Here is a 23,245-nt window from a genome sequence, read left to right on the forward strand (position 1 = left end):
CAGTAAAACGTTCGACAAAGTCCCTCATCACCGGCTATTACTAAAATTACAGGCTCACGGCGTAGATGGGAAAGTCTTGAACTGGATCAGGGCGTGGCTTAGTGGTAGAAAGCAGAGAGTGCAAATCAATGGTAAACAAAAAAATCTGAATGGGGCAGTGTTACGAGTGGAGTCCCATAAGGGTCGGTGCTGGGTCCGCTGCTTTTTTATAATTTACATCTATGACTTGGAAACTGGAATTAGTAGTGATGGCAGTAAGTTCGCAGATGATACCGAGATCGGTAGAGTAATCCAATCAGACCAGGACGCTATAGCGTTCTTCAATATGAGCTTGACAGACTTTATGATTGGGCGGGGAAGTGGCAGATGGAATTCAATGTCGGAAAGTGTAGTATTCTGAGTGTAGGTAGGAATAACCCCTCACATAATTACTCCTTAAATGGCACTCCTCTAAACAGGTCTGGCTGTGAGAGGGACTTAAGGAGTCTTAGTGAGCACTGACCTCCGTCCAAGGGCCCGATGCATTCAGGCTAAGAATCGTGCAAACAGGGTACTGGGTTTCATCTCAAGGAGCGTAAGCAATAGGAGCGCTGAGGTCATCCTCAAACTTTACTTAGCTCTAGTTAGACCTCACCTAGATTACACGGTCCAGTTCTGGTCACCCTACTATAGACTGGATATCAGTATGTTTGAATCTGTACAGGGAAGGATGACGAAAATGATTCAGGGTGTGATAAACTTGCCCTACGAGGATAGACTTAAGCATTTAAATCTACACTCTCTAGAAAGGCAAAGGTTGCGAGGAGACCTTATCGAGGTCTATAAATGGATGAAGGGCTTTAATAAAGGGGATGTCAATAGGGTTCTGGTAGTAAAAGACCCAGGTAGGACACGTAGCAATGGTCTCAAGTTAGACGAATTCAGATTCAGCAAAGACATAGGCAAGAATTGGTTTACAAATAGAGTGGTGGATGAATGGAACAGGCTTGACAGTCATGTTGTGGGTGCCAATACCATAGATACATTCAAGAAGAGGTTGGATAAATTCATGGATAGTGAGGTAAGGTGGAGTTAGGATAACAGGAGCGGCCTTGTATAGGCCAACCGGCCTCTTGCAGACTGCTTACGTTCTTATGTTCTTATGTAATAAGACAAACAGACAGAGATACAGAAAGATAGACAGAAACAGGCAGAGGAACAGCTTCTAGTCACGAATTTATCTATTCGATAAGACAAACAGCCATAGCGAATAAACAAGTTCTTGACCAGAAGCTATGGCCTACGTGTGGCATACCAGTGGTGGTAGGCCTTACACAATAGATAGAAGTTGCAATAAAGCAAAATAATACCCAGTCACTTACTTTTGTTGCTTTATTACAGATTTACAAATAAATATTACATTCAACTAATAAATATAATTATATATTTACAATAAATATTAAAAATACCCACAGGAAATATTTCAATTTCTGAAGTAAACTCTGACAAGAGGCAAAACCTCCTGGGGTCCGGTGCAAGTTGGCCTCTTTTACACACACACACACACACACACACATACACACACACACTAATGCTTGGTAAAGACTGACAGCCGCAGCCCGCGCCAGCACGGGAGGCCGTGCGTGCCTGCGCCCCTCAGGGCCGGCCATTCACACAACAAGCTCTCTTCTTGCCCTCCGAGGCTCAGTACCACAAGGTGTAAGGTACTCAGTCTTTGTTCAGCTCAAGGCACCTGAGAGCAGTAACATTAATTAAGAAGCCTTGAGCCGGACTCCCTTCGGGTCGCGGTGCCCTGGGGCCGTGGGGGGCGCGGCGCGCGGTGGGGGCTGCGTACGTCCTTGTCTTTATCGTACACGATCACCTAACGAAAGTGACTCCCCGCAGGTGCACGAGGAAGCACGTGTCTCACACTGCACATGTTGGTGACGAAGGTTGAGGATGTGCTGAGCTCAGAGTCCATGTGCAAAACGAAATGTAAATAATACGGAATAAGTCCAGCTAATTCCGGTTAATAATAACAGCATTTTAACTTATATAAATAACGAACAAAAGTAGAGCAAAGTAAGACCCTATCACAAGCTCGAGCTGGTGGCCCCAAGTTGCTGAATCGACCTCGAGCATCTCGGTCGACTCCAGCTGCTGCTTCACCGGCGGAGGCAGCGTGGCTTTGGTAACTATTGATAAAGCTATAATGGCTTGAGTTACTGTATAACGGTTAGTAAGTACGCTGGCAATGGGGCAGGTTCATTACTACGGCGCAGATCTGCCGCAGAACGACACTGTTTTACTCGAGCCATTGAGTGTCAGGGGCCATGCAAAAAAATAAACTTTGGAAATATACTTCTGGCAGAGAAATAAGGAATTAAAGAATGACCAATAAACAGACGAAAGTCAAAAGGCCATCACCACCCTGCCCAACTCACCGCCACGGCGCCTGAGAGGCAGCGGTGGCAGCGGTCCGGGCATCAGCTAGCGGCTGACACATAAAGAACAGTTGGAAAAGGCGCGTGCAGAGGAGGCGCCTGCAATGAGGTGCTTGGGCGTCGGGGCGGCGTTATGGCACACTGCAGGGTTGTGAGTGGTCGTGTAGCTTAGTTACCGCCCGCCACCTTTACAAACTCGGGGTTATCGAAGCCCTGGACAAAGGTGGTGACATTGCCCTTTGCATTAAAAGCCCTAACGCGGGTGTAGAGGAAGCAGGCGACCAGGCAGGCGATGGTCAGCACCAGCAGCATCATTACTAAACCTGCCGTGAATCCGGTCGCGGACATGCAAATATTGGACTGGTTATCCAGAGGTTCAGAAAAGACGACAGTTTCGTTGGCCGCGTTAAGGTTGAACGCCACATCGCCTGGAGCCACCACTTGAATGACCCGCGCGGTTGAGACATCGGTCATTTCTTGTGCCGCACGACGATAAACGTGGGATGATGCAGACCTCCGCGTGCGCCCGGCTTCGGGAATGTCAATATCATCATGATTGAGGGCGCGGGGTCGGCCAGCAATGTCCGTCGCAGACCCTTGACGGTTAACTTTTGGGTATTCTGGTTTGAGCGGCAAGTTGACATTATTCCCTTGTAGCGGCACGTTCAAAGGAACGGGAATAGCTCGATCAGTATCTACAGATTCACCTTCACTTATTCCTTCTTTACTCTGCGCAGTGAGCGCCGAGGCGTGGGCGGGTAGGCGAGGGTCGGGGTTTGGGGCAACGACCCGGGTGTGTGTTTCGCTGCCCGCTCCCTGATATCCTATGCCAATGCCTCCACATTGTGGCTCCGGGCAATTGTAGCGACACACCTGAATCACACATTGGAAGTGCACGTTCATATGTTCGGGGAACTTGAAGGCTTTGAAATATGCGTATGAAACAACGGAGGCTGAGGATCCAAAGTTCTTGACCTTTTGGAAGCGGCCCATAATCTTGGGTCGAGTGACGCAGCCACGCTCGTCCACGAGCTGGATGGGCGTCCTCTTGCCATCGTGGGCGACGCAGTTTCTCACCATCATGTCAAACTTGTTTTCATCGTCCTTGATTGCCAAAACCATTGTCATAGTCTGCCCAATCTTGACGATCCCAGAGACCTCCGAAGCCCAGGGGCCCTTGCCGACCTGGATCTGCATCCAACATTGCAGGTTGTCGCCCAGGAAGTTCGCTGTCACGGCGTTCAGCATGTCCACCTGGCAATAAAAGATGCAATGACTTACGAGTTTGGTTACTCCCTATTTCAGAAATATGTCATATTGAAAAGTTATTCTGAATACTTTCTACTCCTAATAGAGGTATTTTTATTTGTTTGTGTGTGTGTGTGTGTGTGTGTGTGTGTGTGTGTGTGTGTGTGTGTGTGTGTGTGTGTGTGTGTGTGTGTGTGTGTGTGTGTGTGTGTGTTTGCGTGTGTGTGTGTGTGTGTGTGTGTGTGTGTGTGTGTGTGTGTGTGTGTGTGTGTGTGTGTGTGTGTGTGTGTGTGTGTGTGTGTGTGTATAATTCACCACGGCCTGATCACGAGTTGGACTCGCTTTCGCCAGCAGGTACCCTCACGACGTGAGCAAGTGCTCATTATTGTCGATCTCTGGGTACCGCCATGACCTCACACACCACACACCCCATCCTCCTTGCTCAAGGGGGGACAGTAACCACTCCTAGTCAACGGAAAGAGTCCGGCCTGAGCGGGGCTCGAACCGCCGCCTGTTTGGCCGTGAAGCCTTGCAGCGTGTCAGCTACCGGAGCGGTGTGTGTGTGTGTGTGTGTGTGTGTGTGTGTGTGTGTGTGTAATGAAAACCATATCGGTTCTCTTTCATCATTACAAGTAGGGGAAAGAGGAAAACAGAACTCCCGAGCGGCACTTACCTGGAAAGGCCTGAAAGTGACGGATTTCTCGTAGTAATCGTACCACGTGCAACGGAGCTTCCTCGCTGCGTCCCAGACCTGTTGGCAAACAAACGGATATGCTTTTATTGTCCTCTCTCTCTCTCTCTCTCTCTCTCTCTCTCTCTCTCTCTCTCTCTCTCATCCACACATTTAACAGTGCTAGTAGGAGTAAAATCTTGTTGCTACTCCTTTTTGGCATGAATCAGAAACTTGGTTACTAATATATAGTGTAGAAGTCTAGGCAATGGAACAAATTACACGATTCAAAATAAATTGTTACTGAGGAAAAAAAAAAAATCTGTTATAGCCTCGCACGTCTTCTTTCCCACGAACCCGCCCGCTGCCCCTCCGTTCCCTACCTCTTGCACCAGCGGGTCGTACTGGATGATGACGGTGTTCTCGATGTAGGTGCCCGTGGGCGTGGGTTGGCCGTAGTTCTCCCCGCTCGAGGAGGTGGTCATGCCGCAGCTATTGAGGTAGATGTCGAATTGGGCCTGGAGGCGCCCGGTGCCTGGCTGCACGTGGACGCAGTTCGGATCACTGTGGAGACAACACGTTGAATGAGTGATTCGTTCGTCAAGAATGTTATTTACAATCTTTGATGCATTCTATGGACACGAAGAGAAAGAAAAATACTATTAATATACTCGAAACGCTTATAAAATATTTTTTAACAAATGGTAAAGCTTTGGATATAAACGTGGATAAAAGATTGCATTGTTGGCAATCATTCTGAAAAAAATTACAGTTTCCATGGCAAATTTAAATTTGTTATTGGTTAAGAGTCTTTGATCTAGTTAGCAGAGCAAAGGAAATTGGGAGTGATACGAAATACATGGAGTTAGAAATCCTTAGATGCATAGGTTAGTTTGGTGATTATATATTGTTTATATATTAGGCGATCAAAAAGTACAGTGTTGACGACTGGCAAGTTTGGTGAAACGATGGTGAGTGAGGGATGCGACCTTACCTGTAATACCCTTTACTGAAGATCATGCCGTAGAAGGGACGGTCGAATTCCACAGACACTCTCATGAAAGACTTTTCACATTGTACCTGAACATAAGAAAGAGGAGAATGAGAAGAGTTAGATGGAGGCCATGACGACATCGAAGTAATTTCACATTGTAAAAAAAGGAAAGCTAACCAAAAGAATGAAATAAGTATCCATCGATGTTCATTATGAGACTATCTTCCTTTTGTCCATCATCGTGTGCTGTATCTACGGACTCTTCGTGAAACTTAATCATGAATCATTTTTATTCATATTTAAATAATTCTTCCCCCTCATATTATTATATTAAAAAATGTAGTCAAGATGGACTGCTACACTACTTATTTTCAACCTCAGTATCAATAAGATATAGTCCATAGGCTTGACATGAGTCTCCTGTAAGGAAAGGGATAAAATGGTACTCGGCCGGGCTCATCAGGATGAGTGCCGATGTGCCTATACGGTGCTCACCTGCAGGTTCTTGATGGTGTTCATGTCTGGCTGAGCGACGGGCCAAGGGTCAGATTGGTCAGCTAATAGGGGTCCCGGGCCTCCCAAGGGCGGCCCCAAGAGTGGCGGTCCATAGGCTTCCCCGCCCCGGTGCTCCACAGGCAGGGAGGCGGAGTCCAGGGCATTGAGGTCCCCTTCCGCCCGGCTCTGGAGAAGAAATTTATGTTCAATTAACACGACATTTCAAGAAAAGGAAGAAAAACAATAAACTTAGGAAAAAAAATCTGAAGAATGCTTCTTTTTCCTTGATTCACGAGCGTATTATTACAAAGGCAAGAGCAGTAGTAGAGGCTGAGGAGGGCCACGGCCACTGTCATCGCGAGGCAAACAGGAGGAGTCAAGGTGGGAGATGAGCTTCTAAAGTCTAAACCAACCGCTTAAAGGGTAGGAAGTCCGTGTGATGGAGAAACGGCAGCAGCGACCTAGAGAGTTGCCAGCGAGGACGATACCGAAACTGTATAAGGAGGTGATGGGGGCCAGTGGGTCAGCAGGATCCCCCACTACTACAATCACCCACTCTCTCTCTCTCTCTCTCTCTCTCTCTCTCTCTCTCTCTCTCTCTCTCTCTCTCTCTCTCTCATCCCTACATAACCCTCTCTCTTTGCCACACAACCAGCTTCATGGCACTGACGTTAACGCCCAGACCATAGCAAAGTAAAACAACAGACCATGCAGATAAGCCCCCCAGCCTTCCCTCAGCGTCGCTACCTGCAAGCAAAACAAACAAACAAACAAAAAAAATGAATACATGAATAAACAAAATATGATGATTGCGTGAGGAGACAAGAAAAAATGCATCCTGACCCCCTTAGCGGCACTTTCCCCGCACTGGCTGGCCACGGCTTTTCAGCGGCGCATGGCTGCAGCTGTGGTGTTCGCCAGTCCCTGCAGTGCCTGGTGGGGCGGGCGGCAAGTATAAAGGGGAGTACTTCCTTCCTTTTTCTCTGTATTTTCGTTTTTTTTTCTTGTACCTCTTTCCTTTCCTTTGCCGATGACACTGAGACGAATTTTGGAAGAACCAGGCAATCCATGGCGAGAAAACGGCAACCGAGGCAAGAAGAGGAACCGATCAATTAGCTGTGGCGGAAACTCGGAGCAGCACGCCCGAGATCACAAAGGTCTTTTCCACTAGACTACCGTTCATGCCCATACATACATATATACATACATACATTTAATTGTCTTCCTTCTTTTCGGGTTTACTTCTCCGTTTTCAGAACAAACAACAACGAAATAAAACTCTCCTCGTTGCGCTCACTGGGCCACGAGCAAACCCAATGAATAGCATCAAGCCGCTGTTATAAGGCCTTCCCCGGTCTCGTTCGTTTGGTATATTAGCATTCTCGGTGGCTCTTTGTGTCCGCCTTGCCCATTATAAGAGGAGGAGCTGCCGCCCATACGTCCTGCCCCATCTTAAGGGTGGCCAATGAAGAGCCAGTGTTGGTGATGGGGCTTGACGGGGGATAAGTGCGGCGCGAGTAATCACGACACCTCACCTATAAATGACTGTGCTTGAGAGAGAGAGAGAGAGAGAGAGAGAGAGAGAGAGAGAGAGAGAGAGAGAGAGAGAGAGAGAATGGAGGAAGGAGAGAGGGAAGGAAGGGTATGGGCAGGATCAGGTAAGCAGAGAAACAAAGTAAACCCTAGTGTAAGGTGTAAGGAAGGGAGGACAAGGAAATTAGGAAGATATAAGGCAGACGGAAATATCATTGATGTTACGGTTTTTGAAAGGGAAGGATAAACACTCATCTATCTCATGTACATTTCAGAGATCAGATAGGTATGCACGAGCCGGGCACCTGACAGACGCCGCGTTCAATGTCACGTCTTGCTTCGTCACCTCAGAGAACACCTCGGCGTTTAACGCTCCATCGATCAACCTGAACAAATATATATATATTAGCTTTCTTGTTTCGTGCCGATGTTATGGCCTCTAATTTCAGTTGTTTACTATGGGTTTCACTGGCCGTGTTACACTGTTTTTCGCAAATAATTCCTAAACAAATCGTCGGATCAGTATGGTATTTCAACACCAAACCTTTTACACCCCTACATAATTTATGGCCCACATATCATATTGCTATATGCGTTTACGAAGGAGTTTACTCTTGTATATTAAGCCGAAGCCAGGAGGTCACGTCTACACTTTCAGAGGACGCGTCCCCACCCCCCAAACACCCCCACCACCCTCCCATATTTCCCCCCTCCATCCTCCTTTCGTATCCCTCCCCGTCTCCTCCTTACCCTCCCCTCCCCTCATTACTCAATTTCCTGCCTCTTCCATTATGTTATACCGTTTACTTTATGTGCTGTACTTATAGCTACATATGTCATATAGGTATGCATCTAAGTAATGCAGTGTGTGCAGCTTTCAATATTACTTAACATGTAACGTGGGAGTACTGCAAGCTTTCATGGAGGCAAAACGTATATCACGTTGTTCATTACTGTATAACATCATGTTTACGCAAATGTAGTAGGAGGCAAATGTGCTGTACGTAGGTCCTATGGCCAGCCGAATGAACACGCTCTATTTGTATTACCTGTGGCCTTGACTTTCTTGTAATAACTTGTTCTTCTTTAGAACATAGTGTATTTATCACACAACATGGTCAAGTTGACATTATATTATTTTGTTGACTTGTGTCGTTCATAACCACAGGGTTCCATATAAATTGCACAATTGTTCTTCTCTGCATCACTGCATCTTTGTTTATTGATGCCTAATGGTAATAATGGCGTTGTAGCTTTATCAAGTACATTTGAGGCAATAAATATACAAAATATGCTGTGGGATATTATGAAGTTACTGTATGTTATACATTGTATTATTTTTATGAAATGAAAGTATTATGATCGATATACGAGTATGCATTGTAGGAATAAAAATAGGCAAACATGATAGTACACGATTTAATCGCAGTCACTGTCCAGGAACACATCATCATCCTCCTCGCTTTCATCATCGCTGTCGTGGCGTGACATGACGTATCACTCACTGATTTCATGCTATCAGAGTAGGCGGAGCCCACTACTTTTTTAGTAGAGCATCTTAGTAACTACTATCACCGCCCCAGACGCCAAACAAGGTAGCAAAACCATTATAATATTTACTCCGAATGTATTCCGTACCAATGTACGTGATGGTATGTAGTATCATACCTCCCTATCACGTACACGTGTGCGGGACGGTGATAAAGGGGTTAAGGGAGACGGGGAGGGGGTGGGTGAGGTATAAGGGTAGGGAGGGAAAAGTCTGGGGGTTGGTAGGGGTGTAGGCGGGGCTAGACGAGTACCCCACATTCGTTCGAATGTGCATACGACCTTAGTGACCATGCCTGGCTTCGGCTTAATATACAGGAGTAAACTCCTTCGTAAACACATATAGCAATATGCTATGTGGGCCATAAATTATGTAGGGGTGTAAAAGGCTTGGTGTTGAAATACCATACTGATCCGACAATTTGTTTAGGAATTATTTGCGAAAAACAGTGTAACACGGCCAGTGAAACCCATATATGTTTACTTTCCACATTTCCAGACACTCTTCTCTTTCGCTTCATATGTTACGTTACATCGCATTGCATTCCATGGAGATGTTTATCATTCCCTCGCCACATCCAACAGACGTCCGCCATCTATCGCACGGCCAGAACTGCCTCGTACATTGCTGGGCAAGGGACGTAAACGTTTTCAGCTTCATGACCAGGAATCGAGCCCCACAAAGCCCTGAGGCGGGTGCTTGCCACAGCCACGGCGCGGCACCGTAACGCCTCGTTCCTATTTTATGGTAATGGTACTTCAGAGGAGAAAACCGCAGCAGCATGACGCCGCCCCTTGGCTACGCGGCACCGCACTGCCCACGTCCCCGCCCTCGCCCCGCGGCTCCAAGCATGACGGTTCACCAGGTACGTGCTCGGCTCCATCAAAGGAAGATTCTGTCTGGCTGCACAAACCTCACTACTGTACTCAAGATCAACATATTATTTACTTCTTTATTCACTTTGTGACAAAATTCTTTGAGTTTAAGTATTAAGCTGTCGAGTTACTAGTTTGTATTATATTTATCATATTAATTACTTGTTGATTAACTAATGTTTAGTTATAGTTTCTAATTAAGAAAATTATATTTCATAGATATTATATAGTCGAGTGTATCAGAAAAAAATGGCTCCCTCCTTTACGTGTGATGTGATGTGAAATTAGAAATGGGCCACAAAAGATACATCCGACAATGATCACTGAAAGAGTTCAAAAGCTTCTTGTAAGAACGAAAACGATGACTTTCTCAGTGGAAGAAAATAACTGCACGAAGAGCGAGTGGCGGCTAGCCGAGCTTGCATTCCAGCACCACCGCTGTCACACGCTTCCGACGCAGTACAGAGTCGACGACCGGATGCATTGCAGGTCAACTCAACTCGTGATATCTACTCGCTGCTCGCCTGCTCGGCTCTGCTCGGCTCGGCTTCATGCGTGATCATGTTGCGAGGCACGTGTTGTATGGGTTCTTTCCCTTCCCCTCTCTCCCAGTCGAGCCTCTCTCCTTCACGCTGTTTCTGACACCCCTGGACACGTGTCGAAGAACAGTCCGCACAGCTACTGTACAGCTACTGGACATTTTTGAAATTTTCGTGAGGGCGCAGCACACATGGGAGTCGCGCAGAAGAACACGAGGCTTCAAGAGAAAGAAGCAAAGCGCCTCGGCCCAGTAACCCGGCGCGGCGCACTGGGTCAGGCCCGCGCGCCGCCGTGCTTGGCCGCCCCTGCCGCCCGCACCGCTGCTTCACCTGGGAGGCGGGCCTTCCAAGAGACATAATGAGGCTCTCCACAAACACATTTACATACTTAAACAAATTCAAGGCTGCAACACACTCTTGTCTGTGGACAGGGGTATTTTCAAATGATTTATTGGGTCACGAGGCTGAAAGAAAAGGAGGAAAAATAATATGGCACCTGAGAAGCCGCTTGTGACAGCAGAATGGTACAGGGATCAGCGAGTTGTAAACACATGATGAAGTTCAGAGAAAACGGGATTGTGGTGATATGAGGGGAGGGGCCGTCGACCCGCCAGGCTGCCGGGGTGCTGCTCCCCGCCGCGACGCCGACCCCCACTGTCTTAACGAAGCTCGCCAAGGGGCTGCGCATTCTTGCATCATTGTGGGTACTTTGATACGAACTGTTTCGTTAGTATCTTAAGTACACTTTCTTTTTTTCATTATTTAAGCATCAACCCTTTTTTTTAATCTTCTGTATGATGTTACATTATTTGATATTCTTTTAAACACAGGCCAGACTAAATTCTTTAAGAAGTAGCATGCTAAAAAGGTAACCACATCTCCATTAATAAATGTATGTAATCATAACTGATATTATTGTAGGTAACAATTAAATTCACCATAATTTGAAATGGATCTTTCTTTCGTAATGTTATTTGTTGACGGCTGCTTGTCTACATAAGTATCATATTTCCCTTTCTCTTTCATTGGAAAGAAGCAAAGAGACATCAGGTTGCGATAAATCTTCGCCAGAGTATGCGGGCACTACACAACGACGTCCCTCGCACGCTGAGCCTCGCAGCCGCAGCCGTGGCGGGCGTCCAGGAGCTGGACGTCACTTCGTCGTCGTGGCCGCCTCGCGGAGCAGCGTCCCATTTCTGGGTGAGTGAACTTTACAAGGCGATTCGGGAGACATTCGAAGATTTATCGCGGTGGAAGTGGAGGCGGAGACGGAGGCGGCAGCGATGAAAAGTGGGCTATGGTGGGAATTAATTGGATGGTGGGTTGTGTGTGGCAAGGGAGGGGAGGGGGGGAAAGAGACCTGCGGGTGATGTAGAGATGATGATGGCAGTGCTGTTGTTATTGTTGTTCTTGTTGTTGTGGTGGAGTTGGTGGGAGTGATGGCGGCGATGGTGGTAATGATGGTGGCGTTCGATTTGTTTTAGTTGATAATAAGAACAGAAGCAACCGTGATAGAGGCAACAACAACAACAACAACAACAACAACAACAACAACAACAATAGCAAACACTTAAAAAAAACATTCCAGTAAAAAAAAAAGACATCCAATAGTCGGAACGTAAAACATATTCGATTCAAAACAAACAATTACGCACCTCATACCTATATTTTTTCCTTCTGTCATGCTGTCGGTAGAGCTGGTGGAGGTGCGGGTGAGAGGGAGGGAGGGGAGGAGAGGGCAGGAAAGGGATTTGGGAAGTGTTACAGAAGTCATAGTATCACAAGTAGGTTACCCGCACCACCCACATCACATTAACATACCAACACCATGCAGCAATTACAGAGCATCACTGACCCCAAGCACATAGACAAGCAGTAGGGGAAGCTTCTGCAGTGCTAACATTTTCTTTTTATCAATTTTCCCTCTCTTCTTCTCCTGAGTTTAAGAGCTATTTTTTGTTTTGTTTGTGTTGTCTTATTACTACATCTTCCATTTTTATTATCCTGTTTTCTTCTGCAATGGGCGTGTTCTACTGTTTGTCGTGTTTTACTAGCGCTACCTGCTTGCTTCTGTTTGCCTCCTGTTTTATTTTTTCTTCATTAGTATTACTCGTTTTGCTTAACCAGTGCTACTTGTCTTACCGCTTCGTAGACTCATTGACCTCTCCCCTGCCTCCTCCTTCACCTCTTCTTATCCCCTCATCCGCCTCTCTTCTCTTTCCTGCTCTCCTCTCCTCCACAAAACTGTCTTCTTGGTCTCAACTTCCTGCTCTTCTTTCCATTGACCTCTCCACTCCCTCCTCCTTCACCTCTTATTCTCCCCTCCTCTCCTCTCCCCTTCCATCTCCTCCACAAAACTGTCTTCTTGGCCTCAACTTCCCTCAAGCTTAATACTTCCTACCTTCTTTCCATTCATTTCCTTTGGCCTCATATCCCCCCCTTCTTTACCCTTTCCCTAGCCTACATTTGGTCTCCAGAGTGCGGTGTTTACGCTTTCAAACTAATTCTACACACACGCAAAAATAGATAAGTGGACCCGTAAATGTAGTTAACTGTGCAAGCTTTTGATCTTTTTTTATTTATATGCAAAAAACACGCTCGCTCCGTCTTATTTTTTTTATAAGCATCAGTTAATCGTAATGACAAGGGAAAGCAGCATGCCAGATGAAAACAGCTTCGATATAAAGTAACAAGAAGAAATGGAAACGTTACTCAGCCACCTGTATGGTTAATGAGCAGAAAAAAACACAGATATATTACTGCATGGGCCTATAAGAACAGTGAATACATAGGCAGTAACGGCCAAACATAGGCTCATCTTATGTTTGTGTAAATCCATCGCTGTTATATTCTCTCTTCATGTGGCCAAGCAGATACAAAGAAAAACAATGAAATAAATAAGAGAGGTACATGAGAAAAATAAGGACTGAAGAATAAAGAGGAGAAGGAAAGCAGGACGATAATATAATGAACGGAAGAGAAACCGCTTGGCAGACACTCAATGAAAGAAACAGGTTGGGAAGGGACTGACGGCTGATGTGTTAATGGCTCGCTATCTCTCTCGCTCTCTTGCTTGACGCGTGTGTGTGTGTGTGTGTGTGTGTGTGTGTGTGTGTGTGTGTGCGTGCATACAAACAACACAAGCACCGTTACAAACAGACACACAAACACACACAGCACCTCGACCCACATTATTCTCATCGACGAGGTGGTGGTTTCGCTGCGGGTGTCTGGGGAAGGGGAAGGGGGGAGGGGGGGAGGGAGAGTGTTGGAAGAAGGAGTGTTGGGGAAAGAGTGTTGAGTCCCATCCATGAAGTGTGCCATTCGTCCTACCCAGTCCTCATTTTTCCTCCTCCTCTCCCTCTTCTTTCCCTTCCTACATTGCCATCCTCTTTTACTTTTTCAGCCTGCCTTTTTTCTTTTCTGGGAAGGAGTGTTGTTCCCTCCATGAAGTAGGTGTCACTCATCCTCCCCAATCCTCTTCCTCCTCCTCCTCTCCTCTTTTCCCTCCTACAGTGCCATCCTCTCCTCTTTTCTGCCACTCAGCATATCTCTTTTGAACCGAGATTTGTTTGTGTGGTTTACGCCAAGAATAAGCATCGTAAGTACACCGTAAGGAGAATTAAACCCTGTCACTCTTATAAAAAGTCGTGTCCTGCATACCTAAGACGACAGCGCACCACCATCTCCACTAACAACAACAACAAACATAAAGAAAAACAGCAAGAACAGGAGCCTATACTTAACACTCCGCGCCAACGCACCACTGAACCCTAAGTGTCTGTTCCTGGTCCCTAACAATTGTCTGTGGCTGGATGATAAGCGTGTACCTATTCCGCATTCCTTCCCGAGCGCCATAAATCAAAACGGTAACGACACAATGATTCAAGGAGGGCCATCTTCGCCGCAACTGGGACCTACTTCCGCCCGCATCGCCGCCACCCTCAACACAACTACTGCCACCATAATTCTCTCACCATTACTCCCCCTCCTCCTCCTCCTCCTCCTATTCTTTCTGTCTTAGGTCTTCCCCTCCCCCTCCTCCTCCTCCTCCTTCCATTGGTGCTTATTTTCTGGTGCGTGAATTTTTGTGCCACCGAGGCCACTTTGTTTCCTGCTAGTGTGTGTGTGTGTGTGTGTGTGTGTGTGTGTGTGTGTGCCAGTAAATCAAGCCCTCGTCCTACAAAGGTTACCTGGTGGCGTGCAGCAGTGCGCCGACACACCTGACAGCCATTAGGGACTGATCGACTTATTGAACGAAAAACACGACCCACTCTCGGCAGCGTTACATTTTTTCCTCCGAGATCGAGAGAAGAGCGTGAGAATCCCATCTTGAGGTGAAAGCGAAGACTTCCACTTGGCCAAAGAGCATGTAATAAGAGTTTTTAATTGGCGAAGAGGCACGCACGCTTGCACAATCTTTAGCGAATCTTTACTAACCGCCTTGAGGTGAAAGCGAAAACTGCTCAGCTACGATATATTAAAATAAAAGATCTTAATTGATACGCATGGACCAACGTGCTACCTAAGTCTACATTGAACCTTTGGGTATATTCAATCCTGTTTTGCGAGGTTGTGAAATAAGTTATCATAAAAAAAATATCATACTTCTCGCAGCGTCGTTGTGATGAATTCCCACATCGCCGCTACCCCCCCCCCCCCCAACCCACGAAGAATTACATTTTTAGTGGGAACCGGAAACTAAGGGAGCATGAGAGAGAGCAAAATATTAGACCATTTGGAGGCGGGGGGAAGCGAGAAGGGGGAGAGAGTAGAAGCAGACAATTACCACTCATTTGCGCTAATGTAATTCTCTTTTTGCTCGACGGTGAGAATTTTTGGGGGTTATTTCGTCAACGTTTAACGAGTGCAAAACGAGGAACAGTACGTAAAATTAGGTCACTAGGGAATGTGAGTAGTGAATAACAGTAAAGGTTTGACGGGGGCGATGAAGCGAAAGAGGTGAAGGAGAAGAAGAAGCGATTTTAAAAGTTAGAGGTGGTGGCGGTGGTGGTGGTGGGGATGAGTACGTGGAGGGAGGGGTGAAAGATGTGGAAGGTTGAAGGAGTGAAGGTGGTGATAGTTAAGGTGGCGGTGGTGGTAGTGGTAATAGTGGTTTACGTGGTGGTAGGAGCGGGAAAAAAGGTGGTGAAGGTAAGTGGGTGAATGCTGTCGTGGTGTGGAGATGGAGGTGGCAATTAGGCGGTGTGTGATGGTGATGGAAAGTAGGTGGTAGTGGTGGCGGTGGAAGGGTGGAGGTGGTGTTTGTGGTGACGCAGTGGAGGTGCTTACAAAGATGGAAGAGGGTGGAAGAGTTGGTGGAGGTGGTGTGGAAAAAATGGAGGTGATGGCGGTGAGGAGTGACAATGGGGATGATGTAGGAGGTGGTGAGGAAGTGGGGGGGAGGTGATGATGCATGGAGGAGTGGTAAATGGAGGTGGTGTTGGTGTTGGTGGCCGACCCGCGTGATGTGTGCACTGGTGATGGCTCATGACAAAAGTAGGTCAGACCTGCCTCGCTGACGGTGGTGAGGGGGCGCGGAAGGGGGGGGGGGGGCGTGGGAGGGGATGCGGGCGGGCGGGAGCGGGTCTTGGAACGTGACAAAGACTGTGGCGTGTGACGATCGCGACAGCTGATTCCACTTCATATTTTTCCTCCTCTGTGTTTTGATTGGTTTTGCGTTGTTTGTTTATCTATCTGTCTATCTATCTATCTATCTATTCTCTTATTTGTCTTTTTATGTGTTTGTTTGTCTACCTACTTTTCTGTCCATATTTTTCCTCCCTCTGCATATTAATTTCTTTTCCTCTGTTTATTCATTCGCCTATCTATCTATTTTTCTATGTCTTTATTTCTCTTTCTATCTTTCTGTTTGCCTGTCTGCCTGTCTGTATCTATCCATCAATCTATCTATTTACATTCTTTCTTAATAAGCGATAAGCATTCCCCTGAACGTTCACACAACAATAAGGAATATAAATGTTCAAATAACTCAAATTTTCCCTCAGAGCTCGAAAAGATACAAAAAAGAGAGAACGTACGAATGATTATGAAGCAGAGATTTTAAGCAAACAAACTTCTCGGAAAACTAATGTTAAGGTGACGATACTTCTGTGACAAAGCGATGCATGCGTGAGTGACTTGCCTTTTTGAATGAACCATCACATTTTCTTCACCCCAGAGAAAGTGACTTCACCGTTAGCTTGGGTTCAGGGGCAGGTAAACATATTCAATCACATTCTCAAGTACGCGTGTACAACATGATAAAATTTTCGACAATGCCTGACTGATAAGAGAGTATAGTGATTGAGGAGGCATGGTGAAATTCTATATGAAAGTGTTGCGCAAGACGAGAGCGGAAAATAAGGAGGAAGGAGGATTCAGTGGGGCAGGAAAGCACGGTTATACAGAGAAAGAAGAAAAAGAAAAAGAAGAAGAAAGGAAAAAGAAAGAAAAGAAGAAAAGTGAGGGGCAGGAAGAAGTGATGAGAAGGAATAAAAGGCAAGGACAAGGGACTAGGTAAGGTTGGATCATAACTTTACTTAGACGCCACATTTGACTTAGCATTGTGTAAACTGCAACTCGCCACCGCCACCCACACCCCGTCAAGCTTTGCCGCGGCCGCCTCAGAGCCTCGACCGCCCGTGACCACCACTGCCACCCCGACCCCCTCCGGCCCCCCGCCCCGACACCTGGGAAGTAAGGCTTATGACGTGGCCCGCGCCGACTGTGTGTGTGTGTGTGTGTGTGTGTGTGTGTGTGTGTGTGTGTGTGTGTGTGTGTGTTTGTAACGGCTGAAAGATACCAACGCTTGAAAGATAAGCTAATCATTTCCTCCCACGCATATTCAGATCGCTACACAAATCAACAAACAGCAAATTACAAAGCCCAGAGCAGACAACGAATTCTACATGACGACTGGCAAAACGTATCGCGAAAACAAACAAAACAACAATAAAAAAAGAAGAAAAACAGGCGTGAACCAAATGACGAACACACACAAAGATTAATAGTTCACTCATTACACCGATGTCGAAATGACGCCGAAAAAAAAATAATGGCCGCTTCGTGACGTCGGTGTGAATAATAATTGCCGGGAAAGGAATGGCAATCCGTCTCGGCCGCTGCGTGTCGCGTGCTCCGCCTTTCACTGTTCGTATTCGTTGTCTGTGTTACGAAACGGTGAAACTAACGCTGTAGAGGGAAAGGAGGGGCGGAGGCACTGGCGGGGCGAGAGTGGCAGGAAGAGAGCAAAGGTGTGTGGAGGAAGAGGGGGGGGGGGGGGGGAGGGAGGAGGTTATACGGTTTAGCAAGCATCGCGGAACCAGGTGAAAGCTTCCCCCCACCCCCCGTTTTCTCCCTTTTTTTTAATCCTTTTGATCCACACTTTCTCTTTTATTTATTCCCTTTTTACAACAGCCCCCTTTTTTCCCCTTCCTTATAATCTAATCTTTTATTTAGCCTACGACTTCAACACTTGCAAGAGGAGGGTATCAGGACACCTCTCCTCCCGAAATTGACTCTCTCTCGGCCACTCCTCTCTAATCTTTTTAGGGGCAGTAAGTAGCGGGCTTTTTTCTTTTCATTATTATTTTCTTTTTTTTCTTGATCTGTCTCCTTTCCTGTAAAAAAAAAAAAATCATTCATTACAATATTTTCTGTTTATGTTCTTTTTTCTCTCCTGTTTGATAGATCTTTTCCATATCCTTTATTCCCTTCTTCTTTTGGTTTCGTTCCCCCTTTTTCTCAGTTTTAATTAATCTTTATCTGTTACATATTTCCTTTTTTATAACATCCACTGGTTTCGTTGTGGTAATGCTCAGTCGTCTTTTTTTTACAACAACGCCGTGGGCTTCTCAGTGGTGAAACAAGCGTAGAGGATGTTCGGCGACCCTCACGTGTAGCCTACTCTTCCTATTATAGTCACACCTCATGAAAAAAAAAAAAAAGACACTATACCATTGAAATATCGTCAATTTAAAGAGCTTTATTTCGGCTATTTAACTCAAACACCGCAGCTTAATTTTGCCAACATATGTTATTAATTCTGATATGAGGAATAGATAGAATGGTACACACGGAATGGAAAAAAAACATACTCTACCACGGGAATGTCACAAACACGTCAGTCTCTTTCTCTGAGTCATTTTCCTTATCTCGCGTCTGAACAAGATACCAGACGCGACGGTTCGACAAATCACCGGCCGCGAAGGTTCGAGAAACACCTGACTTGACAACCACAGCGAAGATTTACAGTTTCTGGGGACAACCGGAGCCGCACCACACCTTGATGACCTTCGTACCAGCGTTGTCAGATTGCCGTACTCAGCCTCTTCCTTATACCGACTTCCGATCTAAAAACTGTCTCCTACACCCAAATAACGAGACTCATTTATAGTTATCATTACAATCGTTAATTCCTGATGTCTTTTTGGGATCGTCAAGTGTAGAAAATTAGTAAACACGGTCATCTATGTACAACAATTTGGCAACGGTGCTTCGTACCCACCTGAAGGGGTATTTGCACGCTGACAACTCAAGGCAACGTAATAAAATGATAACTCGTCTTTACGCACCCTTAGTCTTGGTGGTGACGGCACGCGAGGTGCACGGCTGAATATTATTTTGACGTGAGTATTCTTGAGTATTCCCGCTAGGTGTTTTTCGGCCCGACGTACATATTAATTTTGATACTGCCTTTTATATCGTATAGTATTTCGTAAATTTAGGAGTGGAATAATGAAGTGTTTGGCTTTTTTTCTGCATATTTTTGGCTTTTTCTGTAGTGCATTTGGCCTTTTGGGCTATTTTTTCTGTAACCTTTGGCCTTTTTCTGCTTTAGTAATTTGGAATCCCTGTTGCAGACCTGCGCTCCCTTCCGTGACAACAGCAGACTTCATTCCGGCATAGACACCAGTCTCAACAGGCGACCTGCGCTGAATATATAAATATCTAAAGAGCCCTTAATTAAGATGTTATCTAAACACTTTAAAAAGTTCAGTAACGAGAAGGAGGCAGTTGCTTTTTTACGAAGAAAAGGCCTTTTGGATAAGGGCGCTGTTGCACCATGTCCTCGCTGTGGTGGAGAAATGAAGGAAACTAAAAGAAAGGAGAGAAACAGCGAAATCAAGCCTACTCTCCGTTGTAATGCCAGAGACTGCCAAACTTTTCGTCAAATCCGCAATGTAACCGTTATTTGCTATTTTAATTACTTAAATAACAGAGTAGGTTGCAAGTTTTCTCTAAGCCAAAGTTTGGAATTAATTTTCTACTTTACTCAAGATATTCCATGTGATTCGGTACATGAATTAACAGATAGAGGTACCAAAGAAATCTGTGACTGGTTTAATATGTGTCGTAAGGTTTGTTCACAAATTGTTTCCGTTAGCAATCGTGGAAAAATGGTAGGCACAGAAGAAGACCCAGTGCAAATTGACATAGCGTGGTTCGTGGGACGCCCACAACACCACAGAGGTAGAATGATGCAAGATCATGTTCCAGAATCAAATGACAGCAACACTGAAGTAGAAAACACCCGAAACCATGGAGGACTTATTGATGGTCCTTGGGTCTTCGGATTGAAGAAAGGTGGCGACTGCCGCTATTTTTACGTGCAAAGAAGAAATCGTGAAACACTGGAACACATAATTCAGAGAGAAGTTGAGGAAAATTCGGTTATCGATTTTGATGACTGGCCTACATATTCTGATTTAAATCGTTTAAATTACCGTCATTTAACTGTTAACCATCAACGACATTATGTTGATCCAAACACAGGAGCAAACACTCAGGCAATTGAAAGAAGCTACCTAGATTCAAAGCTAAGTCACATTTTGAAAAAAATTAAAAGAGTAAACGAAACAACCTTCCAATCACACCTTGATTATTACTGTTGGCGGATAATGAGAAAAAATTCTGACCATCTATTTCTTGCTTTTCTTGCTGACGTTCAATCGATTCATCGATAAAATTAGTAAACTTTGTTTCAAATTTGCTTAATTTTAATCATTTTAGTAATAAATGCAGGGTTGGAAAAAAATTATTTGATTTAAATCATAATTTTTTACTCTGATTTAAATTATATTTAAATCAAAACAACCTTGAATAGGTGCATAATAATTTTAAATATTTCCTACAGTAATCAGGGTAATTTCGGGAGTAATAATAATGTTTGCTAATAATAATACTATATATATGTATATACATACATATAAAAAAATAGTACATGCTAATGATAGGTCTATATATACATATTAAAAAATAACATATTAATATAATACTGTATGAAGATGGTTGTCGGCCACAGTCATTGGCGGGGTGGGGCCAATGAATTGCTTTGTGAAAGACGATAAGGAAAAATATCTTTCACAATGCAACTCTAATGGATGGAGGCCAGTTTTAATAAAAAAGTAGTAGTAATAAAAATGTAGTAGTCGTAGCAGTAGTGTGCTGTGTCTTTTTTTTTTTTCTTCATATAGCTACGTATATATAAATGACAACTGTTTTCTAAAAATAAATATATGTATATGTAAAATGTTTTATTTAAGCCATATTAAAAAAAAGTTGGAAGGTTTCGTTTAGTCGGCGCAACATCTGTGGTCATATGCCGGAGAGAGACAGGAGGGGGAAGGAATTATAGGAGAAGGGAACAGACCCCAGGAGACGGGACACAACCCCCGATTAATACCTGGTACCATATTAATAAATGAGACATGTAGATCCCACACCTGAGTAAAATTTGACTTATAGATCACATAGCTATGTAGATCGCATACCAAAGTAGAGCCCTTTATTTTTACGTGGAAATCGCAAAATCAGAAGAAAAAAACGGAAGGATACGATATTAACTGAACCGATATTGCTCATGTGTGTGTGTGTGTGTGTGTGTGTGTGTGTGTGTGTGTGTGTGTGTGTGTGTGTGTGTGTGTGTGTTTTTTTGAGAGAGAGAGAGAGAGAGAGAGAGAGAGAGAGAGAGAGAGAGAGAGAGAGAGAGAGAGAGAGAGAGAGAGAGAGAGAGAGAGAGAGAGAGAGAGAGAGAGAGAGAGAGAGAGAGAGAGAGAGAGAGAGAGAGAGAGAGAGAGAGAGAGCAATACGTACTATATCTAAACACCATATCATAATCACTGTTTATACACACAGATACTATGACAAAAACTTCGTCTATGTATCAAACCGAGACCTAGTAACCTTCCCCTTTCTTCCCGCCTCCCTCCCCCCCCCCCGCCCACGCCTAACAATGAAATCCTGCTGTCATGAAATGGGGCGTTATTATTGTGTTAGAAAGTATGGAGTTAATGGGGCATGGCGTGACGTGGTGAGAGAGAGAGAGAGAGAGAGAGAGAGAGAGAGAGAGAGAGAGAGAGAGAGAGAGAGAGAGAGAGAGAGAGAGAAAAAGAAAAACAAGTAAATGAGTCGAGGAAACATGACTGCGGAAAATATACGGATTAACGGCAATACTCAACCCCCCCCTTCCCCTCCCCCCTCCTCCTTAACCCCCTTCTCTCGCCTCCCTCTTCCTCCCCCAAAACACTAACCTCCCCCCACCTCTCCCTTCCCCTCTCCTCCACTCGAAACACTAACCCCACCCCACCCCACCCCACCCCACCCCTCCCTTTCCTTCCCTTCCCTTCCCCCCCCCACCCCCCCTCCCCTCCCCTCCCCGCCCCTCCTCCAAAATACGAAGCACCTAAATAAACACTGCAATCCAAGAACTCAAATGTGCAAACGCAGAGGAAGAAAAATAAAACGAAGAAAAAGAAAAGAAAATGATATGTGAAGCACACACATGAACAAGCACACACGCACGCACACACACACGCACACACACACACACACACACACACACACACACACACACACACACACACACACACACACGCACGCACAGACACCAATAAAATAAAATAAAATAAAATAAAATAATGTAGAGAAAAAAAATATGCTTCTTGGTGTGAATCTGATGTGCATGCATACATACATACATACATACATACAATACATACATACATATGCTACATCTGAAGTGGTTTAGAACTTAGTCGCTTCAGTTATTTTTTATGTCTTTTATTTTTTTACAATTTTTACATCTTTTTTTTTTTCTTTCTGTTTATTATTTACAGTGTCAACGATATGATGATCAAGGTATATTTCTCTATTGCCATCGGCTTGAAGATACATCCTTTATTGAAGTTAATTTGACTATGCAATGAAATAATATTAGCTTGAATGTATCAATCGGACACACACACACACACACACACACACACACACACACACACACATCAAGTAGCAACAACAGTCATTTCGCCAGGCAACACGAAGGCCCCGCAATCATCCACAGAAAGAATTCCATCAGGCCGGTAATGCCTGCGGCCTCTCCCTCAGCTACAACACATGTCACTCAGCGGGCCGATCACCACCCAGCTCCTTCTGTGTAGCGTTCCTGCAGCCGTCACCAGCGGCGTGCGGGCCAGGGGAAGGAAGGAAGGAAAGGGGAGGGAGGGCGCTGTAATCAGCCTAGCCAACAATACGACCATCAAGCCATCATGAGGAGAAGGGCCGACAGGGGTGTAAGTACCGAATGTGTGTGTGTGTGTGTGTGTGTGTGTGTGTGTATAGAGCTAGTAGGCTATACACACACTGCAGGGTGCCCACTTATCGTTAACGTAGAGTAAATCTGTTATTGTTGCTGCATGGAAAATAACAGGAGGAGTAATAGCGGGACTGGAAGCATTCAAATCAGTATCAGTAGTAGTAGTAGTAGTAGTATTAGTATTAGTAGTAGTAGTAGTAGTGGTAGTAATATCAGCAACAGTAGTACTTGTTTTTAGTAGTGGTAACAAGAGTAATAACAGTGGCAGTAGTAGCTAGTCGTTAGTGCTTTGCGAATCCTAGTAGTAGTAGTAGTAGTAGTAGTAGT

At 45.2% G+C, this 23,245-nt stretch overlaps 2 protein-coding genes across 4 annotated transcripts in view; one reads left to right on the top strand and one right to left on the bottom strand.

The window, feature by feature from the left end:
- Nucleotides 1-1,357: 1,357 nt before the first annotated feature.
- LOC126996453 (uncharacterized) overlaps nt 1,358-23,245 on the bottom strand; it is a 55,545-nt gene continuing 33,657 nt past the window's right edge. For all 3 annotated transcript variants that reach the window (XM_050856910.1, XM_050856911.1, XM_050856912.1), the window contains exons 3-7: nt 5,831-6,016; nt 5,336-5,421; nt 4,725-4,905; nt 4,345-4,422; nt 1,358-3,677 (exon numbers count right to left, since the gene is read on the bottom strand). In XM_050856910.1, coding sequence (XP_050712867.1) covers nt 2,592-3,677; nt 4,345-4,422; nt 4,725-4,905; nt 5,336-5,421; nt 5,831-6,016 — 1,617 coding nt within the window. In that variant the 3' untranslated portion in view covers nt 1,358-2,591. The remainder of the gene's footprint in view (nt 3,678-4,344; nt 4,423-4,724; nt 4,906-5,335; nt 5,422-5,830; nt 6,017-23,245) is intronic.
- On the top strand, nt 18,805-20,861 carry LOC126996454 (uncharacterized). Its single transcript, XM_050856913.1, has 2 exons — nt 18,805-18,956; nt 19,191-20,861. Exon 2 carries the CDS (start codon nt 19,299-19,301, stop codon nt 20,292-20,294), a length of 996 nt encoding a protein of 331 aa, XP_050712870.1. The 5' UTR covers nt 18,805-18,956; nt 19,191-19,298; the 3' UTR covers nt 20,295-20,861.

The sequence above is a fragment of the Eriocheir sinensis genome, chromosome 10, assembly GCF_024679095.1.
Source record: "Eriocheir sinensis breed Jianghai 21 chromosome 10, ASM2467909v1, whole genome shotgun sequence".
NCBI lineage: Eukaryota > Metazoa > Arthropoda > Malacostraca > Decapoda > Varunidae > Eriocheir > Eriocheir sinensis.